Source organism: Notamacropus eugenii, chromosome 3 (assembly GCF_028372415.1).
Source record: "Notamacropus eugenii isolate mMacEug1 chromosome 3, mMacEug1.pri_v2, whole genome shotgun sequence".
Classification (NCBI taxonomy): Eukaryota; Metazoa; Chordata; class Mammalia; order Diprotodontia; family Macropodidae; genus Notamacropus; species Notamacropus eugenii.
In genome coordinates, this window is record NC_092874.1 from 393837639 (window position 1) to 393865564 (window position 27926).

The following is a 27926-nucleotide window of genomic DNA, read 5'->3' on the forward strand; positions in this document are numbered from 1 at the left end:
TATTCAAAAGAATATCAAAGACATATGTAAAATTTATTATCATCTATATATGTAGAAGAAAACAGGTTATCCACAAAATGAATACCTTTTCTATTTAAGCTCTAAGGGGGAAGAGAATACTTCAAAATTTCTATGATTTCACTGATGTGAGTACTCCCTCTCCTGATTCAGAAGGCTAACCTATTTCAGGAGTCAGTGTCCAACTGATTAAGTGTACTATGGTCAACCTTAAACATCAAAAAAACTCAGCCCAAAACAAAAACCTACCTAGTCCTTACTCTAAAAGAGCTTATGATCTTGCTCAAGAAAAAAACAAGAATTAAGAGAAATAAAAATGCCAAAACAAAACATTAAAAGGGCTAAAAATTTTCTTTAAAATGAATAGATAATACTGATAATAGATAATCTTTTATCTCACATCCAAATGGCAAATGACAATACTCAATAATCTGAAAAATATTAATTAATCCCCACTTTTAACTGCCATCTTCAATCATCTGAACTGCCTCCATGACAAGGATGAGGATTTTCTTGTTACCTAGGACTAATAATTGGAGGGGAAATGTTTTATCTTAACACATACACAAGAAATTTCCTGCTAGAGAAGATTCTTTAAGGTATGATTTTTGTTTCCTGGAATTATGGATGGCATGAAGTTTCTGGAGTTGAACACTTAATTGTTAATGTTTTCATAACCAGGTGAGGATTTGTTGTCATAAGGTAGAATCCATCTATAACTGCACTCCTACGACCACCATCCACACTGCAGCTGAACCCTCTGTATATGTCTTCTTTCAATTTAGAATGTGAACTTCTTAAGAGAAGGGTCTGACTTGATTTTTTTTTTTATCCTTAGTGCTCAGCTCATAAAAAATACTTCTTCATTCATTCAGTACAGCATATAAATGTAATCCTTTAGAGAGCTATGATGTCTAAAGAACAGGAAAGGCTTTGGGAAGTCCTGAGTATGAGGGTGGCTGTCATAGCTTCATGGTCTGTCTCTTCCAAGAGTGGGCATATCACTCTGCTTGAGTTTTCCTTTAGAACCCCTCCATGGCAATCTGAAACACTTAGGACTTACAAATAAAACCTATTCTATCTCTAAACTTGGGATGTAGAAAACCTCTATGAGGCTTTGAGACTCAGAAAATCAAACCATAAGCCATGAGAATTATGGGCTGTCATTCCAATTGCACAACAAGAGTGTGATGGACAGTAATCCGAGAATTCTGTACATACAATATTCACCTAACAAAAATACTAGGCTTTTGATACTCTCAGCATAGACACAGCTCTCCCAAAATGATTTGCCTAGAACTGCAAAATGAATATTTTGCCACAGTTTGTAAAAGAAAATCACTATTTCTAAAAGTGAATCCAATAAGGGAATTTATTATATATACTAAGATTACATATATCAAATATCACATTTAAAAGCAAATAAGCATATTAAAATATTAGATGAACATATTACATCAAATGCTAATATATTCCTCACTAAATTCAACAAGGTAATTTATTTGTAATAACTTAGTAACGTGAGAAATAGTGTGGTATAGTATGCCAGCAAAACCTCAGTAGTAAAGTCCCAACCCTGACATACGCCTGGCAGTAAGACAACGGGCAAGTCACTTAACCTCTCAATGTCACAGGAAACTCTCTAAGATTATAAATTGTAGAACAGATACCTATCTGAATTGGTAACGGGAATCTTCCTCAGTGTAAGCTTTCTACACCAATGAAATCAAAGGTCTGATTTTAATCTAATTCATTTATGCTGAGATAAAATTACACCCACAGCAAACAATTAAAAAAAGTATACACTGAGGTTTTCAGTACCAGGTTTCTGTTAAAAGGGACTCTAAGAAGCAAGTGACAAATCCATGTTGATATTTGTCTTTCATTATTAAGACACACCACACACCATCCATAACACTGCACAACTATCTGTGACTTTTATTAGTGAATATGAAAACCATACGGAGTACATTTAGTCCTTAGTTGGCTGTCTAGAATGTAAGAGCACCCATACATTTTAGTTCTAAAAATCTCTCTGGTTGTAATCAAAATAAACTTCTATATGCCCAACTCATTTGATAATTTAAGATATCAGAGAATTTTACAAATGCTTAAATATGAAAGGATGTGCAAAAGCACACACTGATTTCAAGTTAAAATTTTATTTCTCATCTTTCTTTCTACTAAACTTCTCAAAATAGTGGTTCTTAAGGGCTCATTCCGTTCTTGTAATCTGGATAATATTTTTACCACTCTGGAGACTGTCAGGTGTAGAGAATAAGTAAAACTTGTTCTGAGTCCCCACCATAGTGACCACATTCTCTTTAAAAACTCTCTCCTCTATAACTTTGATAACTTTGATTACATTAAACTGAGAAGTTTTTGCACAACCAAACCCAATGCAACCAAAATCCGGAGGGATGTAGTAAATTGGGAAAGAATTTTTACAGCTAAGCTCGGGGATAAAGGCCTCATTTCTAGAATATATAGAGAACTGATCCAAATGTATAATCATACAAGTCATTCCCCAATTGATAAATGGTCAAAGGATATGAACAGGCAATTTTCAGAGGAAGAGGTTAAGGCTATCTATAATCATATGAAAAAATGCTCTAAATCACTATTGGTTAGAGAGATGCAAATCAAAACAACTCTGAGGTACCACATCACACCTAATAAGATTGGCAAACATGACAGAACAAGAAAATGATAAATGCTGGAGAGGATGTGGGAAAGTTGGAACACTAATTCATTGTTGGTGGAGCTGCGAGCGCATCCAGCCATTCTGGAGAGCAATTTGGAACTATGCCCAAAGGGCTACAAAAATGTGCATACCCTTTGACCCAGAAATATCGCTACTAGGACTATATCCCCAAGAGATCATAAAAATGGGAAAGGGTCCCACATGTACAAAAATATTTATAGCAGCACTCTATGTAGTTGCCAAAAACTGGAAGTCAAGGGGATGTCCATCAATTGGGGAATGGCTGAATAAATTATGGTATATGAATGTAATGGAGTACTATTGTGCCATAAGAAATGATGAACAAGAAGACTTCAGAGAGGCCTGGAAGGACTTATATGACCTGATGCTGAGTGAAAGGAGCAGAACCAGGAGAACTTTATGCACAGCAACGACCACAGTGTGTGAGAGTTTTTTCTGGTAGACTTAGATTTTTGTAATAACACAAGAACTTCTTACCAAAAAAAAAAAAAAAAAAAATCCCAATGGAGGACCTCAAGGCAAAATGCCTGCCACACTCAGAGAGAGAAATATGGAAGTCACTCACATATTGTAGCAGATCATGTTTGTGTATGTGTATGTGTTTGTGTATCATGTTCTGATTTGTTATACGATTTCTTTCATTTATCTTAGTCTGACTACATAGCATGACTATAGTGAAAATATACTCAATAGGAAAGTATATGTAGAATCTATACAGAATTGTATGCAGTCGTGGGGAGGGAGGGGGGGAGTGGGGGGTAGGTGGGGGGGATAAAATCACAATTGTATGGCAGTGATTGTTAAACATTACAAAATAAATAAAAAAAAAAAAAAACAACTCTCTCCTCTTGTTGCTCAATTTTTTTCCTCTCTTTATCCACTTTGACCAACACTCCTTTTCAGATGATGCCAAAAATCATTATTTCTGGTCCTCTCTGCTCTTCTAAAGTCTAATTCGCTGTCTACAGAATACTTTCACTTGGATGTCTTGGTTAACACCTCAACTCAATAGATTTAAAACCAATTTTCCCCTCAAAATCTAATTCTCTAATCTGACATTCCTATTTTTATCAATATTGTTACTAATAACCAACTAAATAAAGACAAAAAACGAAGTCTTTGACTCTCACCTCTCTCAATCTCCATTTTTATCCACTCTTTATTTTAATTAAGTTTCATTGATTCTTTTGGTGTCCCTAGAAATTCTCTTTTCTATTTCATAGCCAACACCCAAAATACAGTTTCTTATCACTGAGTCCTGGCTTATTGCAGTAACTTCTTCATTAATTCCTTGGACTCATCTCTCCCCTTCCTCTGAACCATCTACATACCAGATTAACTTACTAAATAACTCTTCTGTCCTATCACTTCGCTGCTCACAAGCTCTCCACACCACCACCAAAACTGAGGCTTGATATTGACCACAATGTGGCCCAACACAACAACAAAATTCTTACACCACTATTTCCTAACATGGAAATAGCATTTAGCTTTTCAAGTCTTATGCAACTTGGCCACATCTGTCTTTAAGGCCTTGCTTGTCAGTGACACTGTCTCCCTGCCTGTTCACTGGCCCTCCTACACACCTGGAATGCCTGCTTGTCTTCACCACAGAGTCCCTCTCTTCCTCTAAGATGGAGCCCATGCACCATCTTCTGCATGACTCTATTTCCTGTTCTCCATAACTGCTAATTTCTTACCTCTTATAATTAATTATTTTTATAGACTTTTATTTACTAACTTCATTATTTTGCTATGTATTTTATATCTAGTTGTGTCCTATATCAGAATGTAAAACTCATCGTGGGCTCAGATTCTTTGTATCCTAAGCACCTAATATAGTTGCTGGCACATTAAAGGCACTTAATAAATTAACTGCCCCCCCAAAACCACCCTACCTCAGAATTCTTTTATTTCCAGAGAGGACCACTCCCCTTCCACGTATCCAGGTTCCTAGCTTCAGCGTCACACTGGACCCATTGCATCATCATGACCCCTCAGATTTCAAGTCTTGCCTGCTCTAGCACCACTGTTCTCCATTCACAAGACCTCCACAATAATTCACTTTTATTATCTCTCACCCAGAGAGTCTACAATAAACAGCCTTTTAATTAGTCTTCCTGCCTCAAGTGTCTTCCTTAACTCATTCTACAAAAAGTACTAAAATTATTTTCCACAAGCACAGATCTGACCATGCCAGTACCTGACTAAACTCCAACAGCTTCTACTTCTAGGGTCAAATACAAAACCTCTTTGTCTAACATGCCAAGACCTTCATAATCTAGCTCTAAATAATCTTTCTAGCCTTACTATGCTTACTCCCCTTGATGAAGTCTTTGGCTCAGCAACACAGGACTGTTTGGTGCTCCTCACATGCAACATTTCATCTTCTGTCCCTATGTCTTTGCAAAGGCTGTCCCTGATACCTGGAGTGTCCTCTTTCCCTTTGCTTCTTGGAACCTTGAATTTCATTCACGTTTCAGTTCAAATACAACTTTCTACAAGAAACCTTTTCTAATTCCTCCTCCAACAGCAAGTTCCTTCCCACTCAAATTATCTTGCATTACACACACACAAAATGTGTGCATAAAACTGTGTGTGCAAAATGTATTATACTACACACATATTCTTGTTATCTCCCCTAATTTTTAGAACATAAGCTTCTAGAGAGGACTTTTAATTTTTTCATTACATTGCTTTTAAAAATTTTTGTTGAGACTTTTATTGATTGATCAATGGACCAGAGACTATCTTCTTCCTTTGAATTATTATTCATAGCACTTTAAACACAGCAGGCTTATTTTACTTAAAATGTAGTATTAATTCAAAAGATATTTACTATGTTCTAATTCATTTTAGTTTTAAGAAGTAATCAGAAAAGCATAGCATATTTTTCTATTCCTTGCTTATTAGACCTAGTTCATTTAATATAATCACAATATCTCTCAATGTTTACTGCAGGACAAGAGAAAAATGTAAGATGTGAAGATAACAGCTGTGACCAGTCTTTTGCAAAAGCATGGCTGTCATGATATCTCAATGAAATACTCCAAAATGCAGAAATGAACAAAGCAAAGGGCCACAGGCCAGAAGAATAATCTTTACAACATCCAATAAACTTAGAAACTAACTAGAAGTCCTTTAAATAGAAGTTTGCCCTGGCATTCATTTAAGCAAGGGGCAATAGTGTGAAACAATATAAAGGGATGGCTAGATTAAAAATAAGGGTTCTTTTATCCAGGGAAAAGAAAACATAAATCAAGCAAAGTGTTCAAAAATTAGTAAACATTATAACTTAAAAAATATTCATATAATTGTTCTCTGCCATGTCTTCTTCAGTTCACAGCTCATACACACTTACTGGGAAAGTTAAAAAGATAAAATAAGAAATTTTAAGAAATTTTTATTTTGAGGTTAAAAAGTCTCAAGTCAGTTCTTAAGATAACTACTCATCTTCATGCCTTCTTTTCTTTTTCCAAAGGAAATAAGAAATGTGAATGTAGAAAACAATCACCTGTTGTGAATTGTCCTTTCAACTTCTGAAAGACAGGATCCTGAGCTGTTGCTTGTGCTCTTCTAGCCAAAGACTCAGAGGCAGCGCTGGAAAACATGGTAGAGACATTAGACACGTTTTCCAGGCCAACTCCAAAGGTGCTGACCAATTTCTTAACAAAATTGAGAGTGTGTGGCGTGATTTTGGCATCCGAAACTGTTCCATTTTTCTCAAAAGCTACAGAGTAACATTTTGCCAGGCCCTGCTGAAGCTGTCTGAGAACCTAAAGGAAAAGAGATGAAAGATGTATTATAATAATGGCGCCCTTTCAATCAACAAACATTTATATAAAAGACCTCAGTACCTGGCACTGTGAGTTTATGTAAATTAATACAATGGAAATGTAGTCTAGAATTAAAAACAAGCCTGACAACCATCTCTTGCTGATCTAAGTGCTGTATTCCAATTCACACTATTCAAAAGTTATAATTATGTAAAATATGGTAACTGGTCCCACCCCAACAGAATATGTAGTGCAAATTCAAATAATGCAATCACTTCAGGGGATTCATTATTCACACTAAGCAGGACTAAGTTGTATTATCAATTCAATAGAGTAACTACAGAAAATAACCTAATCCTTTCTTCAGCTGGTTTTTCTTTTTACGATCCAGCATATATACAGAGTAACTTTTCTTCCTCTACCCATCTGGCAAATGGTAAAAATAAGATTGGAAATTAAAATATATTTTAATATTGAATTAAGCAACATAAATTATGAATGCAAATTGGCTGCTAAAAATACTGGAGAACTGGATTATCTATGAAACTGTTTTCTTCCATTAATGTAGCTAGTTCAAATTCAGTAAAAATTTATTAAGCACTTATTATATGCAAAACACTTTGGATGGCATAAGGGATACAAAGCAGTCAATTAAATAGCATTTAATAACTACCTACACGTCAGGCACTATGGTTGAGTGCTGGACAAAAAGGACAAAAAACAGTCTTTGCTCTCAAGAAACTCACAGTTTAATGGAACATACACCATGAAAACAACTATGTACAAACTAGGTTCATACAGAATAAAGAGAGGGTGGTTTCAGAGGGAAAGCATGAAGGTTAAGAAGGACTGAGAAAGGCTGCCTGCAGAAAGTTACAGACTTTCATTCATAATTAGACAAAACCAAACAGTCTGTGCCCTTTTGTGGAGCTTACATTCTATCATCTCATTAGCTATACTAAGAGTTCACATGGGAAGCAATTAAGCTCGCAGAAATAACCATCAAATCTTTCAAGGAAGATTTCTTAAAGGTTGAAAATTTGTTTTTTTAAAGTCTTATATTTTTAGATATGAAACTACAATTTTTAATAAAAAGGTAACTAGTATACGAAAAATATATACAGCTATTTACAAAGTCCATATTTATTAAACAGAACCATAGTAATTCACAAAACAACCAATTCTATAGAGTAGACATCAGGTAATATACATGCAAATTACATCAATTTAGAGAATTTCCAAACTCATAACCAAATACCTCTTCATGCCAATTTTCTCTGAACCAGACCATCTGATCAACAATGCCTTCCAAAGAAGACAGAAGAGTTGGATGCAATTCTCTCTGCATATGCATAATTCTGCTGCAGCGCCACATTGGTGCTGTGGCTCTAATTGGTCCAGGATCTGATGCAGAATGGGACTGATTGCCTACTGAACTTGGTTGCTGCTGTCCAGAATCTGAGAATACACATAAAAAACTGTAAATTGTAAAATATAGTGTGATGTCTCACTGATGTGAAAGCTAGACTTGGTTTTAAAAATCTAGAGGAACATCCATCAACCAAAAAGGGACAATGTAGTACAACGTAAAGATCATTGGGCTAAAAGTCAGGAGAACAACCATGCTCCAGTGTTACCCTTCATTAACTACAGAATCACAGGTTCAGATACAGAAGGTACCTTAGCAATCCATACAGTCCAACCATCTCATTTTGCAAATGAGGAAAGTGAGTCTTCAAGACGGGGAGAGACTTGTTTGAGGTCACACAAGTATTAAGTGGCAGAGTCAGAATGTGGACCTGGTTCCTCTAACATCAAAGTCAGCATCCTTTCCTCTGTAACCCAGCAAGTGGATCTTCTGAGCAGAAGTTCCCTTGGTTATAAAATACAGATGGGATATGCCCTTCCTACCTCACAATGTGGCTGTGAAGATCAAGTAAATGACACATCAAGATGGTCCCATGAAAGCTGCCGAATGCTCCGAATGGGAAGTGGGGGAGTAGTATTATTCTTATCTTATACTGCATACATGTCATGATATAACAAGGACCTAAAAATAATCTATAAATAATTCTGAAACATATACAATCTATGCTCCAGGTAAGTAATTTTTGTATAAAAAAAGATAAAACTTATACAACTCTGGAAACAGTGAGTCTATACTGATTGTTTCTCCAGATCTATCTTTGATCTTAAAACGCAAAAATACCAATTCTTAAAAATTAATTTACTAAGGTATTTGTAAATAACAGCATTTACAAAGAGTCTTAATTTATAATTTTCCCAAAATAGAAATATATGTTTAACGTTTACTGTCACAGTTACCAGTGAATCCAATAGTGCCAGAGTCTACCTTGGTAATATGATTTTAATAATTAACTATCACAAATGCTCAGCATTTCTAACTGGCCATATTCACAGCACACGAAATACTGAATACACCAAAATGGAGAACAAAGTTCAAAAGACCGTTTTCTAGCTAATGACAATTCTTTATTTTAATATTATTAACTCACAAACCAGGCCTGTGTAATATTAAATTAAATACAGTTTTAATTCTGAGCAATGAGGAAGTTTTCTTTGTGCTCTTTTCAGGAAAAGTAAAATCAAAAGGCATTTATTAAGCTTCTATATGGACTAGGTACAGTGCTGGGCATACAAAGAAAGGCAAAACCAGCCTCTGCCCTCAAGGAGGCTCATAATTTTAATAAAAGGGAAAAGTTACAGGATAAAGACAGAGATAACCACAAACCAATTTTGGTATATACCTTAGAAAAGGGAGTAGATACAGTAAAAATACAAGTGATCTCAGGTAGATTTAAAAAGTACATAAAATGTTTTGCACTGTTCTCAACACATTTTATCTGTCCTTGATATACAGCAGAAGCATAAGATACACTAAACACTGATACTTCCTTCACATCTTTTCATCCTTCTCAATTCTCGCCAATACTTTCTCATGAAAAAGAAAAAAAACGCACCACTTTTGTAACGTTCTCGTTGCTCAATTTTCAATGTCAAATATAGAGTTCTTATGGGAAAGTAAACAGCTTGAGGATATACTCTTCCAACCTATTAAAAATATAGAGAAAATATCATTCATTCATCAATGTTACTGAAAATCAGACTTAAATAAGGAAAAGAAATGTGTTTACCCTACTTTATAAATGAAGATCTAATTAGCATTGAACATACTGAACTATATTCAACAAAGTGTATACTTTACTAGGTGATCATGTTGTATGAGTCACATTAAATTTCTGTTTCACTGAAAAACAATTAAATCATTCTAGTTTAGCTTTGCCCCTTCCCCCCCAAAAACCATCTAAGCTAGGCTAAAATGGTGTTGTTTCTGCACATTCTATCAGGGACTATTAATGAGGAGCCTCACTATCATATTGCCTAATAAATCTGAAGACAGCAAAATGTAAGGACCTGGATCAGCAAAAGATCTGATTCATGCATATAACCCAAGAAAAAGAGATATAATGACACCACTTAGTCTTTAAATTGGGCCACAATTCCCAGTGAGCCCAACACTGCCTGAGAGCTTGGCCCATTATAGCGTAACCTTACTCCACATAACTGCAGTGCTGACGCTGAAAAATACAGCCACTTCATGTAAAGAGATACCATTTTTACCAAATGCAGGCTTTACGGTTCCCCTAAAAAGGCTGAGTAGACACTATCATGTAACTTTGGTCTTATAAATCTATTAATCACACCTTCTATTAAATGAGGGAAATAATGCATCTAACTCACTTGCAAGATAAGGGCTTACTAAACTACAGCATATTTGTTCAGTGTTGAAGAATGTTAAACATGTGATTTGTATCCCAAAACCTTGGCATAAATGTGTACCTCATTAATTAAATAAATTGTCAATTTCTGGATGGTCACAAAACATATGTACATTTACGGAAGTTGGACACAAAAATAAACGAGACAGTCCATGAAAAATAAGTTAGACTTATGGTGATTTTCGCAATATTACCAATGGTATATCCTATTTTTTATTTCATTTTATATTTCATTGTGCAACAATATGTACACATTGCTTAAATCAATGAGACTGCAGTTCCAATGTTACAAAGGTTCTAATAGCTATTATCAAAGTTCCTACTAAAATGATCAGAAAGTTATTAAAAGCACACTTCCTATCACTATTATGTCAAAATTAAGTCTCTGATTTGATACAATGAACGAAAACCTTGCTTTCTGAAAAGACTGTAAAAGATTTAAGGTAAGAAGTCAATCAATAAATAAAAATACTTTAATCAAACCTACCTGACTTATGAGGTTCAAAAGAAGTTTGCCTTCAGAACCAACTAAGCAAGTTAACAGCTGTGGAATCCAGGCCAGCCACTGAATAGGAGGCACTCCAATGCAGTACTTATCCACTGCGTCTGCCAGCGTGTTTTTGTCATCATCAAAACTCAAGAGCCATAATACCTAAAGAAAAGACAAAATGTTTTAAAATTCTGAGTGTGTGTGTGTGTATGGGGCATGACATTTTATATAGCATTTATTATATGCCAGGCGATGTGCCAATAAGCATTTACACTGGATCCTTACAACCCTACTATTTTTATCTTCATTTTAAAATTTAGGAAACTGAAGTAAACAGAGGTTAAGTGACTTGTCAAAGGTCACAAAGCTAGTAAATACCTGAGGCAAAGAGATGAACTCAGCTCTTCCTGACTCCAGGTCTAGTGTTCTATCCATTGAACCACCAACTGCCTCCATGTAAATATAAATTTAAGTATAGTTCTCTAATTATAAAATACCATAAAGATAACACTGGCATCACTAATTCTTAGACATTGTCTAAGACCAAATGATAAGCTAGTTTTACTAAATAGCAAGGAAAAAAAGAAACAAGATCACTAGTCGTATCATTATATAACTTGAAACAAGAGACTATAAATCATGTTAAAATATGGGAAACACAATTATCTTTTAGATGACATCTTTTAGGTAACTTTTAAAAAGTGGCTTTTAGCATAAAGATACCCAAGTTTTTCATCAATCACATATGGTACTAACAGTATGAGGCATGAAATTTTATGATCAGATCTTAACTGACCTGATCAATCATGTTAGGGAAAAACCAAGGGTTTGGAAAAGAATCATCAAACCAAAAAATTCAAAATGCTTTGAAAACTTCATTTAAAGAAACTTACTGGGACAACTAGGTGGCACAGTGGATAAGAGAACTGGCCTTAAAGCCAAGAAGACTTGAGTTCAAATCTGGCCTCAGGCACTAAGCAGCTATGTGAACCTGGGCAAGTCACTTAACCCTGAATGCCTCCTTCCTCCCCACCCCCTCAAAAAGAGATAGAAAGTTATAGATGAATTTTGTTTATTCTTTAGTGATTTTTTTTGTTATAATGTACAACATTTTACTTTGACGATTTCATGTTATTTTTCACATGCTAGGTGGCACAGTGAATAGTACTACCTACTTCATCCCATCCACATTCACCTCTTTAGCAAAATGGTACTATTGCCAGGTTCTGATTACAACTGTTTGTTCAGAAAAACACAAAATCATATAGTTCCTATAATGGAGCATTTAAAAAAAATATCAACCAAAAATAGCACTAGACTCAAAAGATTAATTTGAAGGTCGGAATTGACCAATGCTGATATCTCTCTTTCCTCTCTTTTTTCTGTCTCAGTATGAATCTCCAAGCAGCGAGACAGTTTAGCAGGGAGAGCATTGGACTTGCAGTTAAGGTAGATGTGTTTACACACTCAAGACACCAGCTGTATAATCATGAAAAAAATCACTTCTACTTTCTCAGAGCTTCAGTTTTCTCACCTACAAAATGGAGAGGCACTTTACAAACCTTCAAGACTACACAGCTGTCAATAATCATGATAATAGTAAATCAAGTTATTACTTTTGTTGTTGTTACAGTAATCTTTTAATATCAAGGAAAGCTGCCATGATGGAGTCACACAGAAAACAATTTCATTTGATTGAAATACGAGTGGTACCATTCGGTAATGGCCAGAAAGCTTTGAAGCCAGGAAGACTTGAATTTGAATTCTACTCTTGCCACATACTGGCTTAACTTCTCAGTCAGCGCTCTAGGTAACTGCCTAAGGTTGCTGCAGAGAAGGCACAGTTTTGCACTGGTCAAGAGACCTTCCTCACCTGGAAATTCCCTACCAAAGAAATCACAGGCCCAGTCTGTGTCCCTATTCCTAAAAATTAAAATAAAATTGAAAGCTAGTAAAAGTATATAAGCTCCTAACATAAAAAGCAATTTCATAATACTCTTTAAAGACACAAAGAATGATGAATAATTGAAAGTATATTCACTGTTTATTGGCTATGCCAATATAACAAAAATGAAGATATTACCTAAATCACAAATTTAGATCTCTATCAAACTACCAACAATATTTCATAAAGCTAGGGGAAAAAAACCACTTTGAAATTCATTTGGAGGAATGAAAGATATAGAACCTCTAGGGAAATAATGAAAATAAATTAGAATGGAGGAAAAGCACTTCTATAACTAATCATATTACAAAGCAGAAATCAAAACTATTTGTTACAATTTAAAAATTAGAAAATCAGATCAGTAGAACATACTACATAAGAAAGAATCAGAGATACCTGAATTCAATAAGCCAAAGCTCAATAGATCTGAAAATATAAATTATATGAGGAAGAATTCCCTCTCTGAAAAGAATTGGTGAGAAAACTGGAAATGGTTTGGCAGAAAACATATTTAAACCAACAACTTTTGCCACATTGTATAAAAAGCTCAAAACGGCTAAGTGAACTAAATTAAGGAGGTCAAATGGAAGATTAGACAAGAAACGAGATGAAGTTACCTTTCCCAGGCTGGGGAAGAATTCTTAAAAGAACAAATGATATAATAGATAATTTCAAATACATGAAATTGAAAAGCCTTTACAGGAAAAAAAATCAATAAGAAGGGAAACTGTCAACTGGGAAAAAATCTTTGCAACAAATATCTTCAAAGGACCTGATATGTAAGATACATAATTTTATAAAACTGATAAGACCAAAGACCATTCCTCAGAAGTCAAAGGATATGAACTGTTTTCCAGAAAACTGTAAAGAGGTAATAACCATACGACTAAACTATTAGTAATAAGGGGAATACAAATCAAAACAACTCTGAGGTTCCGTCTCACAATCAGCAAACTGGCAATCATGCAAATAGCCCACTGCAGGAGGGACAGTGCAAAGATTGGCATACCAATATATTATTCAAATGTGATAATATCAGTAAAAAGTGCCTGCATACAGCAAGCATTCTATAAATGCTACAAATTCCCTTTTCCTTAATATTAATAAATCCAACCATTCCGCTAAAGCAATCTGGAATTATGCTAACAGAGTAAAGTTCACATTCTTAGACCCAGAGAGCCCACTGCTAGACAAATACCCCAAGGGAGAACAAATATACACCGACATATTTCTAACAGCACTTTTGTGCTAGTAATGATCTAGAAAAAGAGGAGGTGCCCACTGTTAGAGAATGACTAAATAAACTGTGGTACATACATGTAATGGATTGCTACTGTCATTAAAAAAAATATCAAAAATTAAGAATTTTAAGTACAGAAGACTTATGTGAACTGACACACAGTAAAACAAGCAGAACCAGGAAAGAAGAAACCAATGAACACAGAAACAACAATGTAAATAAAAAAGAGCAAGAAAACCCAAAACACAAAAACCCATTAACACTGAATGGTACGTAACTATAATGACCAAGAATGTTTGCATCCGGTAGAAGAGTTAAGGAACAAATACGCCTTCTTCCTTCCTTTTGTATTAGTGGGAAAATTACGAGCATGAAATAACTGCTTAAGTTGTCAGTAGATTTTACTGAACTGTTTCCCTCTTTTTAAAAATGTCTCTATTATAAAAATATCTCAACATGTAGGGAAAAGCAGAAAGATACCTTTTAAAATGATGATAACATAAAAAACAAAAGAAAAAAGTGAAATAAAAAAACAATTATTTCTGAAAAAGCCACAGTGATCAACTAAAAGTATTATGTAATTATGGGGTGATTATCAAACCTAGTATTATAGCATTCTACATTTTCCCCCAACTACTTTAATGGGGTGAAGGGAACCACTTTTAATTATTATGTACATATTATACAAATAAGCATCATACTGTACTTTCAGAAGAAAAACTATTACAAAACAGGGAAGTAGTGGTTAAGCAAAAATATTGGACTAGGAGTCAGAAAACTGGCCTGAAGACCCACCACCATATGGCATCTGTAACCCTAAGGCAGTCATTTAGTTTCTCAGGGCCTCAATTTCCTGATACATACAAGGGAAATATTACTTGTTTTATCTATCTCATACGGTTGTGGTGAGGATTAAGTGTGTAAAATACTTTGTAAAAATTAAGCCTATATAAATGTAAGTTATAATTTTTACATTTAATATGTAAGCTATTGTTTCATCGTGTGTTTCCTCTTCTACTGAGACAGTTCAGTACTCTTATTATGTATTAGATGAACTTTGAGAGTTGCTGTGGCCAGAACCTTGGGCATCCTACAGACAATCTAATAACGAGCTCTCCTACCTAGGCTGGTCTTCAAATAAACATAGAGAGCCCATCTCAGACTGAAAGTCTAACTTTAGCTCTCTATACCTCATGTTCCACTGGCAAAACCTTGAGATTTCAGAACTATCTTCATGCCATTATGCATCATTAGAGATGGGCTTATATTTAATATTGAACTTCATATTACATATAAAATTATCACCAGGGAATGAAGTCAATAAAAATTGACTTATAATAGAAGTGCTATCATGATGCCTCATTGAGTTTTAGAAGACTATCACCAGAACACAGATTCTGCTAAATGTGTCAACAGGGAATGTCCGCCCTCTGACTACCATCCTGGCTAAATTCAGAGAGGGGTATTCTTAAATGAAGTGTTCAGCTTTTTTGGCACTGTAATTCATAAAACTGGCTACTATAATCACTGGCAAACACGGGAATATTCACAATTTGAATCATAGATGCTTGAAGTATAGAAGTAAATAATAATTAAACCATAATTCTAAAAATCTTGGGAATAAGAAATTTAGGAGCATAAATTTGAAATGATTCCTCAGGTGCATTCCAAATCAAAGTTTCTGGCCTTTCACAAGGGCTAGATTAGTAATTATCTAGCAATAGTAATTAGCTCATTTTTAAAAAGCACCAACAGGTACAATTATTAAAATATGAGTTAATTCTAAATAAAAGAAACCGTTTTCAGAGTAAAGTGGAGTCAATAAATTTTAAATCCATCACATAACAAAACTCATCTAAAAAATTAATAATTAGAAGTTAGGAAAAATCTAAAGAATCACATGGGAAGTGATAAAGGTAAGTTAAATTTGGTTTAAACTTTTTTGTCATATGAAAATAAAGAACAATTTCTGCTAAAGTAACAATACATAGTACACCCTTTTCTCAGTTTGGAAATAGTTCAGATAAGAGATTTAAACCAAATTTGAGACAGAAGAAAAGTTTCTAGACTAAAAGGACTGGATATGCGTTTTTCTGGAAGCAATCTGTATAGTTAGTTACAAGCTTTGTTTTATTTACTGAACACTGAACCAAAATGAAATATTCTGAAGCATTAAATCAAGCTCTAGGTAAAAGTACAAATCATCAACACTGACAATAACAAAGACAGCCTGATTCTAATATTATTTTTGTGTAAGAAACAATTCCATGTTTTACTTATTTCTTTCTTGGAAGACACCAAAGACTGCACTAGCATGAGTCCTATCCTAATGGAGCTTACAATAATGATTCTAAATCTAAATCTAAAACGTTATTTCAACATACCTGATCAAATAATACAGATCAGTAGTAGTACTATTATTAAAGGGTAAAGATTAGAAATTAAGTTCAACCTTCATTTTATTCATGAACCCAAAGGGATTCTGCTGCAATAACATAAGGCTTAATCAATTGACCAGCAAGTTATTATTAAATATGTTATGCAGTTCTCCAGTCTTACCTTGGCTAAGTATTTTCTTGATTTACTCTCATTCTGATGTCGACACGCATGTAAATAGCAAGTGATGGCAGATACACCCAGGTGAAGCTGCCGCTCCTTCACAAATATATTCTCCAGGTAATCACCCCACATTGCCCAGGCCTTCACCAACACATCATGCATTTGTACAGCTGCTGAGAAAGCTTTGTTTGCCTCCTCAGACCTATCAGAACGCAAAAAGATTAAAATATGAATTCAAACATTTTAAAACTTGGTCAGATATCGAAGTGAGTAAAACTCCAAATAACTCAAAATAGAACATGTCCAAAAAGTAGTGGAATTACTCCTTTTAAACTAACATGTTAGATATAATTCCAGAATCTAAATTTATCATTTTAATGACTAGATATATTTGCTGAGAAGCAGAAAGAGCAATGAGTTGGGGTACATCAGTTTCAGTTCCTTTATCCGTAAGAGGATTGTAAGGTCCGTAACTCAGTCTTTATTTTTCTCAAGGAGAGATATACCTTTTTACTATGAGATCCTTCTGGCAAATTTGGCTCACAACTCTTGGCTGCATTAACTGCAAATTCTGTAACACTTAACTACTCGCTAGCCATCTTCATTTTTATCTCAAGCAAGTTTAATCCACTTCCTTACTGGTCAAATGTCCCATTGTAGCCTTGACTAATAAGCATGTCAATACTTTAATGAGCAAGCGATTCAAGCCCACCCTAGCAAGGATTATAGCAATGTATTTCTAAACCACTAAAGGTATAAACAGTTTATCCAAGTCCCCAAATGGGAAGATTTACATTTTGAGAGACTGTACTAAAATAATTTTAAACAGAAAAATAAAAAAGACCAAATAGCTTGGGGGAAAAAAAGAGAGAAATATATCAGAGATTCCACCTAGACTGGCAGATAAAACATTCCAACTTAATGGATGGCATTGAAATCACTCTGATACAGAACTAAGGCTATACTAGAATAAACTGTCATTGCAAAGGTGAAAAGGATTAATTTTCAAATTTTTCTTTTACATTTTATAGAAAACGTGATGAAATGTCTATTAAAAAATATTTCTCTTCAAAATTTTATAATGTTGGAATTTTAATTTTGTAAAACACATTTAATTACATGCCAAGCTAAAAAACTAGACAATATAATTCTGAGAAAATGTAATTTAACTGAAACACTTTTCAACGGAAATCTCAATTGTTGTTTAAAAAATTGTTCTTTTAAATAATCATCTAAACTTTGTTAGTAAAAGTGAACCTAGGAACATATTTAACTCACTGTATTCTAAATATTCCCCGATGTCTTTCCATTAAAAAAAATTAAGGACAACAACAGCACTGGTAGGACATATAACAAAACTTCATTATAGAAATGATTGCAGGAATTCAGTGTTTTGTACTCCATCTGCTGGATGCATAGGAGTACATAACTGGATAACAATCACAGAGATTAAATGTTGGTTTCAATTAAAACAAATCATATAGCTTAAGTTACCCGCTGCTAACTGACTGTAAGGGAGACACATTATGTTTCCAAGACATAAAAAAAAAAGGCTACATTATGCACCATGATAAAATGTCAACACTTGTAAAGAAATTCCAATATGATCAATTAAGCATGCAGTATTAAAAAGGCAAAATGTTTCAACTTTTTATAAAATTTCTACGATCTTCCTTTAAGGACCTCAAAATCCTTAAACAAAGTTATTGAGTTCTTTTTCCACTTATCCTACTGTTGCCTCATCACGAAGTGGAGATGACCTGTGTCCCACACAGCTACAACAGTAAAACCCAGGTTCTGGTAGGGACTATCAAGATGGAACTACTCCAAGCAGTCTGGATGTCTATCATTGGAGAACCTGCCTTTAGAGAAGCTTATCATCAATTCTGGTAACCAGATACATTTTCTGATCATACCAACTCATAAAACAGAACATAGTGTGGCATGTAAAGATTTTAATTTGCATCTGTGTGCAACACAGATAAAATGAAAGTACTGAAGCAAATGAGTTATTACTAACGCTAAACAAACTTTTTTTGAAATCCTTTTGAGAGCTATTCATCATGGCGATACAAAGATATTTGACAAGAGCGAAATGACACTAAAGAACTGAGCTTCTAAGCATTCTTCTTATAATCATAAGTAGAACATTATAGTTTTAAAAGTAGTGTAAGGGAACAGTGAAATCTTGATTAAGTAGTTGCTGCCCATTTGGGTCCCCAGATTATCCTGTTCACAAAGGCTTAAGATTCTGCCCCAGTCTCACTCTACTTCCTTGAAATAATGCTAGGTTCCATCGTCTGCCCCACTTACCATACCCATCTCATTCCCTAGGCTGCTCTAGGCCTATTGGTTCTAGGCTTTCTCCCCTTCCCTGGGTGATTTCCGCACTTTAATCTCAATTAAACTAATTCACTTCCACTGCTGCCTCTTTCTCATGATAGTGAAAAGCAGAGATAAGAAGAATCAATTTCTAAATGCCAAGATTACTTTCCTCCAAAAAAATCCTGAGTGCACAAAGTTCTAAAAATTAATGATGCCTATAAAGACATTCATTAAAAATATCCAGGTGGTTTTATGTTTATTATAATATTGCTTTTTTTTCTGAGAGGAATGCTTCTATTACCCATTTTTATTACTTATGTTTTCACTCATCAGGCAGAAAGGTGCAATGCCATTTGGTGTAGGGGAAAGTGCAGGGGATTTGTAGCCAAATGGTACAAATATTAACTCTTCTACTGATTATGTATGTGCCCTTGGTCAAGTCACTGAATGAGTCTGGAACTTACATAATGAAAGGGGTGGAATAGTTGATTATGATAAGATAATAATTAGCTAGCATTTTTGTAGCTCTTTAAGGTTTATAAAGTGCTTTACAAATAATTCCTTTGATCACAATCTCTATTTTACAGATGAGGAAATTAAGATAGAGCAATTTGCACAATGTCACACATCTAAGTGTCTGAGTTCATATACGAACTCAGTTCTTCTTGACTCCAGGCCCAGGGCTCTACCCATTGTGCTACCTTATCTCCAGGGTGAATTTTGGCTCTGAGATCTACACACTTTTCAAAAATGGGGCATGAATTATTAAGGAAAAAGAGAGAAGGAAAATAATGGAAAACAAATATTAATTTAAATTACTAGGTAACATTGGTTGTCAGTCAAAATAAAATCAGAAATAAACACCTCTCTTAAAAGGTTTTCAGAAACACAACAGTATTAGTTCCCCTAGTTTGTGGATTAATCAGTATGTCTCCCCTAGCCTTTGTCTTGGCTCTTCTCCTTGCTCTTAATACTTCCATCAAGTGGAATTCCAAGTCATATTTTGATTCACAGGAGACTATGGGGCTTTGTCAGTGAGAAGGCACAACACGCTAGTTAAACTAGACCACAGAGATTTTTTTATTCAGCTGTGCTTTCCCTGAATCTCATTACTACAGGCTGAGTTAAGTGTATTTTCTAAAAACATCTGACTGGAATGATATAACAAGAGTGGAGAAGAAAACACGAAGGGAACAAATTATCCCAACATTACCAAAAGGTTAAAATCTCACACCAATATCATGACAGCTAACTTCACTTAACGATTAAAAAATTTATAAAAACACATCACCTACTTTATACCAGGTATATCTTTTCATATTTACATTTATATAAAACCATCAAGAAGAGAAATTTACACTTTCAAGAAATCTTAGCTTAAAAATTTTTAATATCAAAAATTGAGAGAAAATTTAGCATATTTAAGAAATCCAATATACTTAAGTTATAAGAATTACTTAGGGCTTTAAAAAAAAGAACTCTGAATGCTGGTTCAATGGGAGACCACATAGCTGCGTAATTATGATCACTGGTAATGAAGAAATTAAAATGACTAGCATTATGGAAAACACGATGCAAATGCAAATAACCCTGTCTGTCAAACAGCTTATTAAAAAGCTAATTAGCCTCTATATTATACAGCCTCTTTATTTCCCCAAGCAGCTTTCCATGTCCTTGGTTAGACTGCTCTGGCACAGAACACTATGGGAGCAGCCTGATAAAGGACTCACTTGACCACTGTTTTCCATTTCTAACAACAGTATCTGTCACCACTGTATGATCCTCTTATCAGTCACCGCTGACAACTCTTTCTGGGTTACTTTTGAACAGGTGACAGAGAAACAAACATATATTTGCATGACCTTTAATTTCAATCACAGTATATATTTTGAAAGTTATTAAAAATTGGTGGGGACTCCAGGACTCCAGCAGTCTTTTCATTTCCTCACTCATACTGTAACATATCAAGAACTGACAGACAGTGCTTCCACCAACACTCATCCAAAACCCATCAATGCCTTAGTAGAGATACTCATTAACTGCTGCAGCCAAAGCATTCACTGTCTAATAGTTCACCTTGTGGTAGTGAGTCCTTCAATGATAAAAGGCACAACCGACCACACTGACATCACACCCTGTAGAGCAGACTCAGATTAGCCAAAATATGAACACAATGCTGAATAATAACAGCAATTCATACTTATATAGCACAGTCAAGTGCTCAAAGGACTTTCTTCACAACTTAAATGGTATAAGAATTATCATTTTTCTCTTACAGAAGAGACTGCGAACCAAAGAGGTTAGGTTATCTACCAAAAGTTAAAAAGTAAGAGAGCTGAGATAAAAACTATGCTGACCATAGCACATTATTTTCTCTTTAAGAACGAAGCATCACATTATTATTTAATATTATACTAGAAATTCTAGCTGAAATAATAGGACGAGAAAAAAGAAAATGAAGAAATAGAGGCAGAGAGGAGGAAAAATTCTCCACTGCAGATAATACACTAAGACAACACTGCCCTCCCCATCAAGACTCAATGGAAAATTTATTATAACAATTGCTTCTGTAAAGCAGGATAAAAAAAGAATTTTATGGTCCTGAGAAACTGAGAAAAAAAATTCAGAAGGAATAAAGAGAAATTCTATTCAGAATAATTTGAAATAAATAATACAATTGGGTGCAACAGCAAATTTAGGCTGTTATAGCAAATTTGAGCGCAAATATTTGGCAGTGGTTTAAATGATGGATTCGAGTGGAAATATTAGAGGCAGAGAGAAACATTCATTGAATTAGTTCCCAGAACAGACGATAAAACCTTTAACTAGAGCAGTGAAAGAACAGGGCACAACCATGAAGAGCTGGATCCAACAAGATTTGGTATCGAGCACAGAGTGAGAAAACACGAAGGCTGAAGGACAATGCCCAGGCTTTGGATTCTGGGATACACCAACACACAGAGGATGGAACAGGATTCTGATCAATAAGAATTAACAACAAAGCAATGTCACGAGAAGTCAGGGAGAAAAGAACTCCAGAGAGGAAAGAGGTAACGAAGGATGAGGCTTGAGAAAAGGCCTCCGTGCTTAACAAAGAGATCACTGGTGGTCTCCAAGGGATCAAGGAGGAAGGGGAGGTTAAGAAAGCATGTAGACAATGAGTCAACAGATCTTCCTACGAGTTTGAATATACGCCCCTTGACAGTAAAGAATATCTTTGCTTTTTCGAAAACATGGGGCTCTGAGCAAAGCCAAAGAGCCTGAGAAGCAGTACTGAGTTAAGAAAACAAAAGCAACAGCATGAACAATGACATCATACAATATGACCTTTAAAAAGCAATCGCAGTCATCTAAACTCACATTAACTGTAATGAACAAACTTGGCTGCAGAGAGCACAGGATAACAGATAGCCCTCTTCTCAGGAGAAAGGATATGGATTGTGGGTGAAAAATGTCACATATGCAGTCAGTGGTAGCTATGGAATGGTTTGAAGGAAATTTTTTGTTTTAAAGAGAGTTCAATGCAGGAGGGTATATTAGCAAATAACTATGATACAAAAAGGCCACGATTAATTTTTTCAAAAAATAACAAAATTTTAAAATTTAAATAAAAAATTTTCTTAATCAAAATTTTTAATGTGCCAATAAACTAGGGGTGGTGGAGGGAAAGCAGGAGAGTGGAATAAAAGGACCAAGAGTCACCCCTATGACATGATGAGGCACTAGGGCAGGCCTTCAGTGAAGTACCCACATACCAATTAAATATTTCTTCTATTAATTTATTAGTGCCAGTATTTTAAAGGTTTTTTTCCCCAAGCCCTGGTAGGAATCTTAAGATAATTACAAATAAGCATTTATTTATATTCATTTTTTAAACCATTTAGCCCACTGACAACAGAGGACAACTTTTAGCCAATATAACTCATGAACCTACATAATACTAATCAAATATTTCAGCTTTTACATGAATATATGCTAAAAGGCTGGGTTTTTGCTTTTGTCCTGATTTTTGACACTAATCAGCTAATGGGCCTCAAGTTCTTTAACTTGAAAATGAGAAGGCTGGACAGAAAGATCCCTCAGGTCATTCAATTTCTGAAATCCTGTGATTATCATAATCCCAAATGCAAACACGTTCAATTACAACCAAAAGAGAATGTTAACATATACTATGATTTAGAGAAACAAAATCATTTTCTTAAACTGAGCAAAAACACTATACACCTAAATCACTGTCATCTTGTTTCTATTTATAACTCCAGTTATTTTCTTTTAAGGAATATTTTATTTGAACTATATTTCTCCAAAAAATGAAATCTTCAGTAAAACCTTCTCTACCTACTGGATTCAATAGAAATTGCATCAACATTACAGAAGTTTGAAGGGTTTACCCGACTAGTTTCTGAAAAGCTTTCTCCTATCAATCTCCTGTTGAAAGCTCCTATCTTGCTATGAGGTACTGCATCTGACACATTACAGAAGAAAAGCAATTTTGTGCTTGAACTTGGTACTGGCTTTACCTCCTGAAGGACATCCTGCTAAAACATTTGGATGCATTATTTCTGTTACTCCTGTCTCATATGGAGACAGTTCATTTGCCTAATATACATACTTGTTAATCTGTGCCAAGAACATTCCCTTTAAAGCATAAAATTCAGCCGTCATCTCCTTTGTGAAATACTTCAAGTTTGTGGATTCAATGACTTCAAGACCCTGTTAAGAGAATTTGTGTGTGTGTGGGGGAAAAGTATTGAAAATTAATTCCCAGATCAATAATGTAATAGACAACATAAAATATCAATGGAAGTAATGATCTCCTTGAGAGCCTTCTCCTAACCCACCCTTTACTAGCATACAATAACATAGTAATATTTCCTTGCCTTGGCTGTCAATTTTCTAACAGTAAAAGATTTTAACTGAGTCACTAATCGGCAAATTTAAGTCTTAGAAACTTTAACTCTCCATCATTAACATTTTTTGAGTCCAGTTTCATTTACTCATTCTAATATTCCCCTTCATCAAATAAATTCAAATCAAAATCCTAATTCTGAAGTTTCTGTAATACAGTTAAGGAAAAAATAGGCAAATAGTGGAACTTAAATTGTAAATCATAATTAAATGACTAATTGGTTTCTTCCTCCTAGGAACTATCTCCCTCTCCTATAATTACACTATTCTTTTCAAAACACACACACGCACGCATGCACGCACACAGGCACGCACGCACGCACACAGGCACGCACGCACGCACACAGGCACGCACGCACACGCACGGCTCCTTGAACATGATTGCCTTTAACTATAATCCTCAAATTTCTTACTCCCTTGTTTAATCCATAATTGGAGATTAAAGTCAAAAGGAAGGCATCCCATTAGCACTCTACCTGCATACATTCATTTTTGCCCATGACTCCAGCCAACTGGAGGTAGCATTTGACTTGTTGTCGAATCTTCTGAAAACAATCCACAATAGGTACAGTAGGAATAGTATGAATACGGCTCAATATATCCAGAGCTACATTGACCAGTCCTTGTTTTCGAGCAATTTTTCCATACTGGATGATGGCTGAAGCTGATGCATGAACCCCAAGCATAGCATTATTGGAACTGGGATCATGCTGCGAACTATTTTCATAAGCAGTTACAATAGCTAGAAAGCAAAGAAATAAACTATTAGTATGAGTTAAACCAAGATAGTAAAAAAGTGTCATAATAAGATTTGTTAAAAATACAGAATGAACATATGGCTTATGAAAATGGGAGATCTGTGATGAACCCAAGCTACTTTTGTTGTGTATCATACTTATATTTTTTCATTAAAAAACAAATATACTTACACATTACACTTAACATCACCACCTTAGCTAATTACATCATGAAGGCTGCCCTGTAAACCTTGACCACAAGAGTCAAATAACAGGTTCTCAAGAGTAGACAAAGGGGGAAGGAGAAATGGAGCAAGGTGAGGGCAGCATCGTGGCTGTTCTAGTTCTTTCTTAGTGACTCATTCTGAGAAAAGTAACCTGATCCCACACAGTCCTCACCATTTGGCAAGTTGGTGACCCCTGTCTGACTCCATCGTCCCCTCCCTCCATCTCCCCCCACATAACAACAACAAAAACAGTGGGTTGTCTGGAAAATTACATGATGAATGCATGCCGGACCAGGTAGGTTTACCCTGGTAATGATGTTGTCTCCACATGAAAATGCTGCTCCAGTGAGATAAATCATCTGATACAATGGGTAACCTATTCCTCCAGGTCTTCACCACAGTCTTCATGTCATGGAGGCTGTTGTTCCTTCCCAAGTTAGTTGGCTGTAAACCCGCATTGATCTGTGCAGCTTCCTGAAGTTCAATGATTTGCTGAGCCGCCTAAATGAAAGAAATATTCATTACTAGTACAGAAGTTATTTCCAAAGAATAAAACTGGTCAAGTATGCTCCTGTGATTCTGATTATTTAACCAATTACCTTCAACTATACATTATCATCTTTAACGAAATAACAATGTAAAATTTATATAAACACTTCAAGGTGTACGAGTCGTTTCCTCACAACTATCCTATGAAGAAGGGAGCACCTTCATCACTCCCATTTTATAGCTGAGGAAACTGAGGAACAGAGGAAGTAAATAACTTCTCCAGGCATACAGCTAACAAGTTCCAGAAGATAGAATTAAGTTCAAGAACACCTTGAGGAAAAGCATGCAATTTTCTGTCTATGGACCCTATAAAACATTCTGGGCTGAGGCCTAAGGGCAGCATCTGATTTAGGCGATTCACACAAAATACTCACTTCTCTCTCTCAATAAAGCTGACATGCTTATCTAATAGAAGTACTTCCAAAAGACAGCAAGAAGATCAGAGAGGTATGAGTCAAAATTCTAGCATCCACAAAGCAGGAAGATTTGGATATAATTGTACAATTCACCCATTCAGACAATATTTATTAATGTCTATTTACAACATACTGCCCTAAACTCTTGGGATAACAGTGCCCTGAAGGAGATCAGTCTGAACTGGAGAGGCCAAAGCCACTGACGATGGAAAGAGGAGAGAGGTTTGACAGATATTCCAGAGCAGGAGAATCTGGAGACCAATGAGATGTGAAAAAGAATGAGGAGACAGAGGACAGGCTGATGTATCACCCGTCTTTATGACCAAAACAGCACTGCCACTGATAGTGACAAGCAAAGAGAGAACAAGAATGTTTGTCTGTAGTGAGCTGGAAGTTCACGCCTGGAGAACCTGAAATAAAAGGACTGAAGATGAATGTTTAGCTGCTATCCACACAGAGGAGGGTAAGAATGACAGCAAAATTGAGGGGGGGAGGATAAGTATTCATTAAGCACCTACTATGCATCAGCACTGTGTTGAGTACTTCACAAATAGTATTTCATCTGATCTCACTTGATCTTCAGCTGGGGAAGGAAAGTTCTTCACTGTGAACTTAACCAATGTGGGCTAACTTCCTATGTCTTTTTGTCTCTCTAAGTATTAGCACTAAATACACAGAGTAAGTATTTCATGACTATTACTTCCCAAGCCTCCAGCAGAGAGGACAAGGAAGTAATCAGAAAGGGAAGAGAAGAGAAGAACAAAATAGCAGTGTAATGGGAGACATGAGCAGGATCTTGGGGACAGAAGAACTGAGTTCCGGTCCTGACATTGCCACCTATTCGAATGTGGCCAGGCCTTTCACCTCTCTGGGTCTCAATTTCCTCACTGGCAAAATAAGAAGTTTGTGTTAGACAGTGTCTTACAACTTCCAGCACTTACAGATAACAAGTTTCAGAAGATAGAATTAAGTTCAAGAATACCTTGAGGAAAAGCATGCAATTTTCTGTCTATGGACCCTAAAAAATATTCTGGGCTGAGGCATAATGGTACCATCTGATTTAGGCGATTCATATAAAATATTCAATAAAACTTCAATTTTAGGGTATTAATTTTCAGAATAAAATTATAGAAGTGGAGGGGCGGAGCCAAGATGGCGGAGTAGAAAGAAGCACATACACATAGCTCCGAACCCACAACATGAACATCTGTAAATAGCAACTCACTGTGAATTCTGCAGCACCAGAGGCCACAGAACATTGGAGCGAAGGAGATTTCTGTTCCAGAGGGACCTGCAAACCTCTCACAAAAGGTCCTTTGCGCTGCAGACTGGGCACCGCGGACTGGGAGCCAAGCACAGCCCTGCCGCAGCCACGGCACTGAGAGGAGCAGATCCGAGAAAGCTTCAGGGACAGGATCTCCAGCGGCCACGGGGGTCCCTCCACCCACAGGTGACGGGGGTCGGTGAGAGGGTCTCTTTGGCAGGTCGAGAGGGGAGTGGGGTGCCCCCATAACTCAGGCCCCCTCCGCAGCAGCGGAGGTGGGAGCAGACCAGGGCTCCCCAAGCAGGCAGGAGTCTGGATCCATTGTTGAAGGTCTCTGCATAAACACCCTGAGGGAACTGAGCCCGTGAGGCGGCCCTGCCCCCACCTGAGCACCTGAACTTAATCTCACACTGAACAGCAGCCCTGCCCCTGTCAAAAGCCCTGAGGCTCGGAAGTAGCATTGGAATCTCAGACCCCAAGCACTAGCTGGGAGGATCTGGAGGCAAAGTGGGTGTGAAGAGAATACTCAGAAGTCAAGTCACTGGCTGGGAAAATGCCCAGAAAAGGGAAAAAAAATAAGACTATAGAAGGTTACTTTCTTGGTGAACAGGCATTTCCTCCCTTCCTTTCTGATGAGGAAGAACAATGCTTACCATCAGGCAAAGACACAGAAGTCAAGGCTTCTATATCCCAGCCCACTCAATGGGCTCAGGCCATGGAAGAGCTCAAAAAGGATTTTGAAAATCAAGTTAGAGAGGTGAAGGAAAAGCTGGGAAGAGAAATGAGAGACATGCAGTCAAAGCATGAACAGCAGGTGAGCACCCTGCTAAAGGAGACTCGAAAAAATGCTGAAGAAAATAACACCTTGAAAAATAGGCTAACTCAATTGGCAAAAGAGGTTCAAAAAGCCAATGAGGACAAGAATGCTTTCAAAAGCAGAATTAGCC

The 27926-nt window shown here is 35.9% G+C and overlaps 1 protein-coding gene across 9 annotated transcripts in view; it reads right to left on the bottom strand.

Moving 5' to 3' along the window:
* TRRAP (transformation/transcription domain associated protein) overlaps positions 1-27926 on the bottom strand; it is a 160371-nt gene that overhangs the window by 21187 nt on the left and 111258 nt on the right. For 5 of the 9 annotated variants that reach the window (XM_072597816.1, XM_072597810.1, XM_072597809.1 and 2 more), the window contains exons 58-65: positions 25023-25251; positions 24263-24528; positions 23491-23591; positions 16554-16755; positions 10807-10971; positions 9501-9591; positions 7778-7977; positions 6258-6519 (exon numbers count right to left, since the gene is read on the bottom strand). In XM_072597816.1, coding sequence (XP_072453917.1) covers positions 6258-6519; positions 7778-7977; positions 9501-9591; positions 10807-10971; positions 16554-16755; positions 23491-23591; positions 24263-24528; positions 25023-25251 — 1516 coding nt within the window. The remainder of the gene's footprint in view (positions 1-6257; positions 6520-7777; positions 7978-9500; positions 9592-10806; positions 10972-16553; positions 16756-23490; positions 23592-24262; positions 24529-25022; positions 25252-27926) is intronic. The other 4 variants (XM_072597814.1, XM_072597813.1, XM_072597812.1 and 1 more) reach the window with 1 other exon arrangement.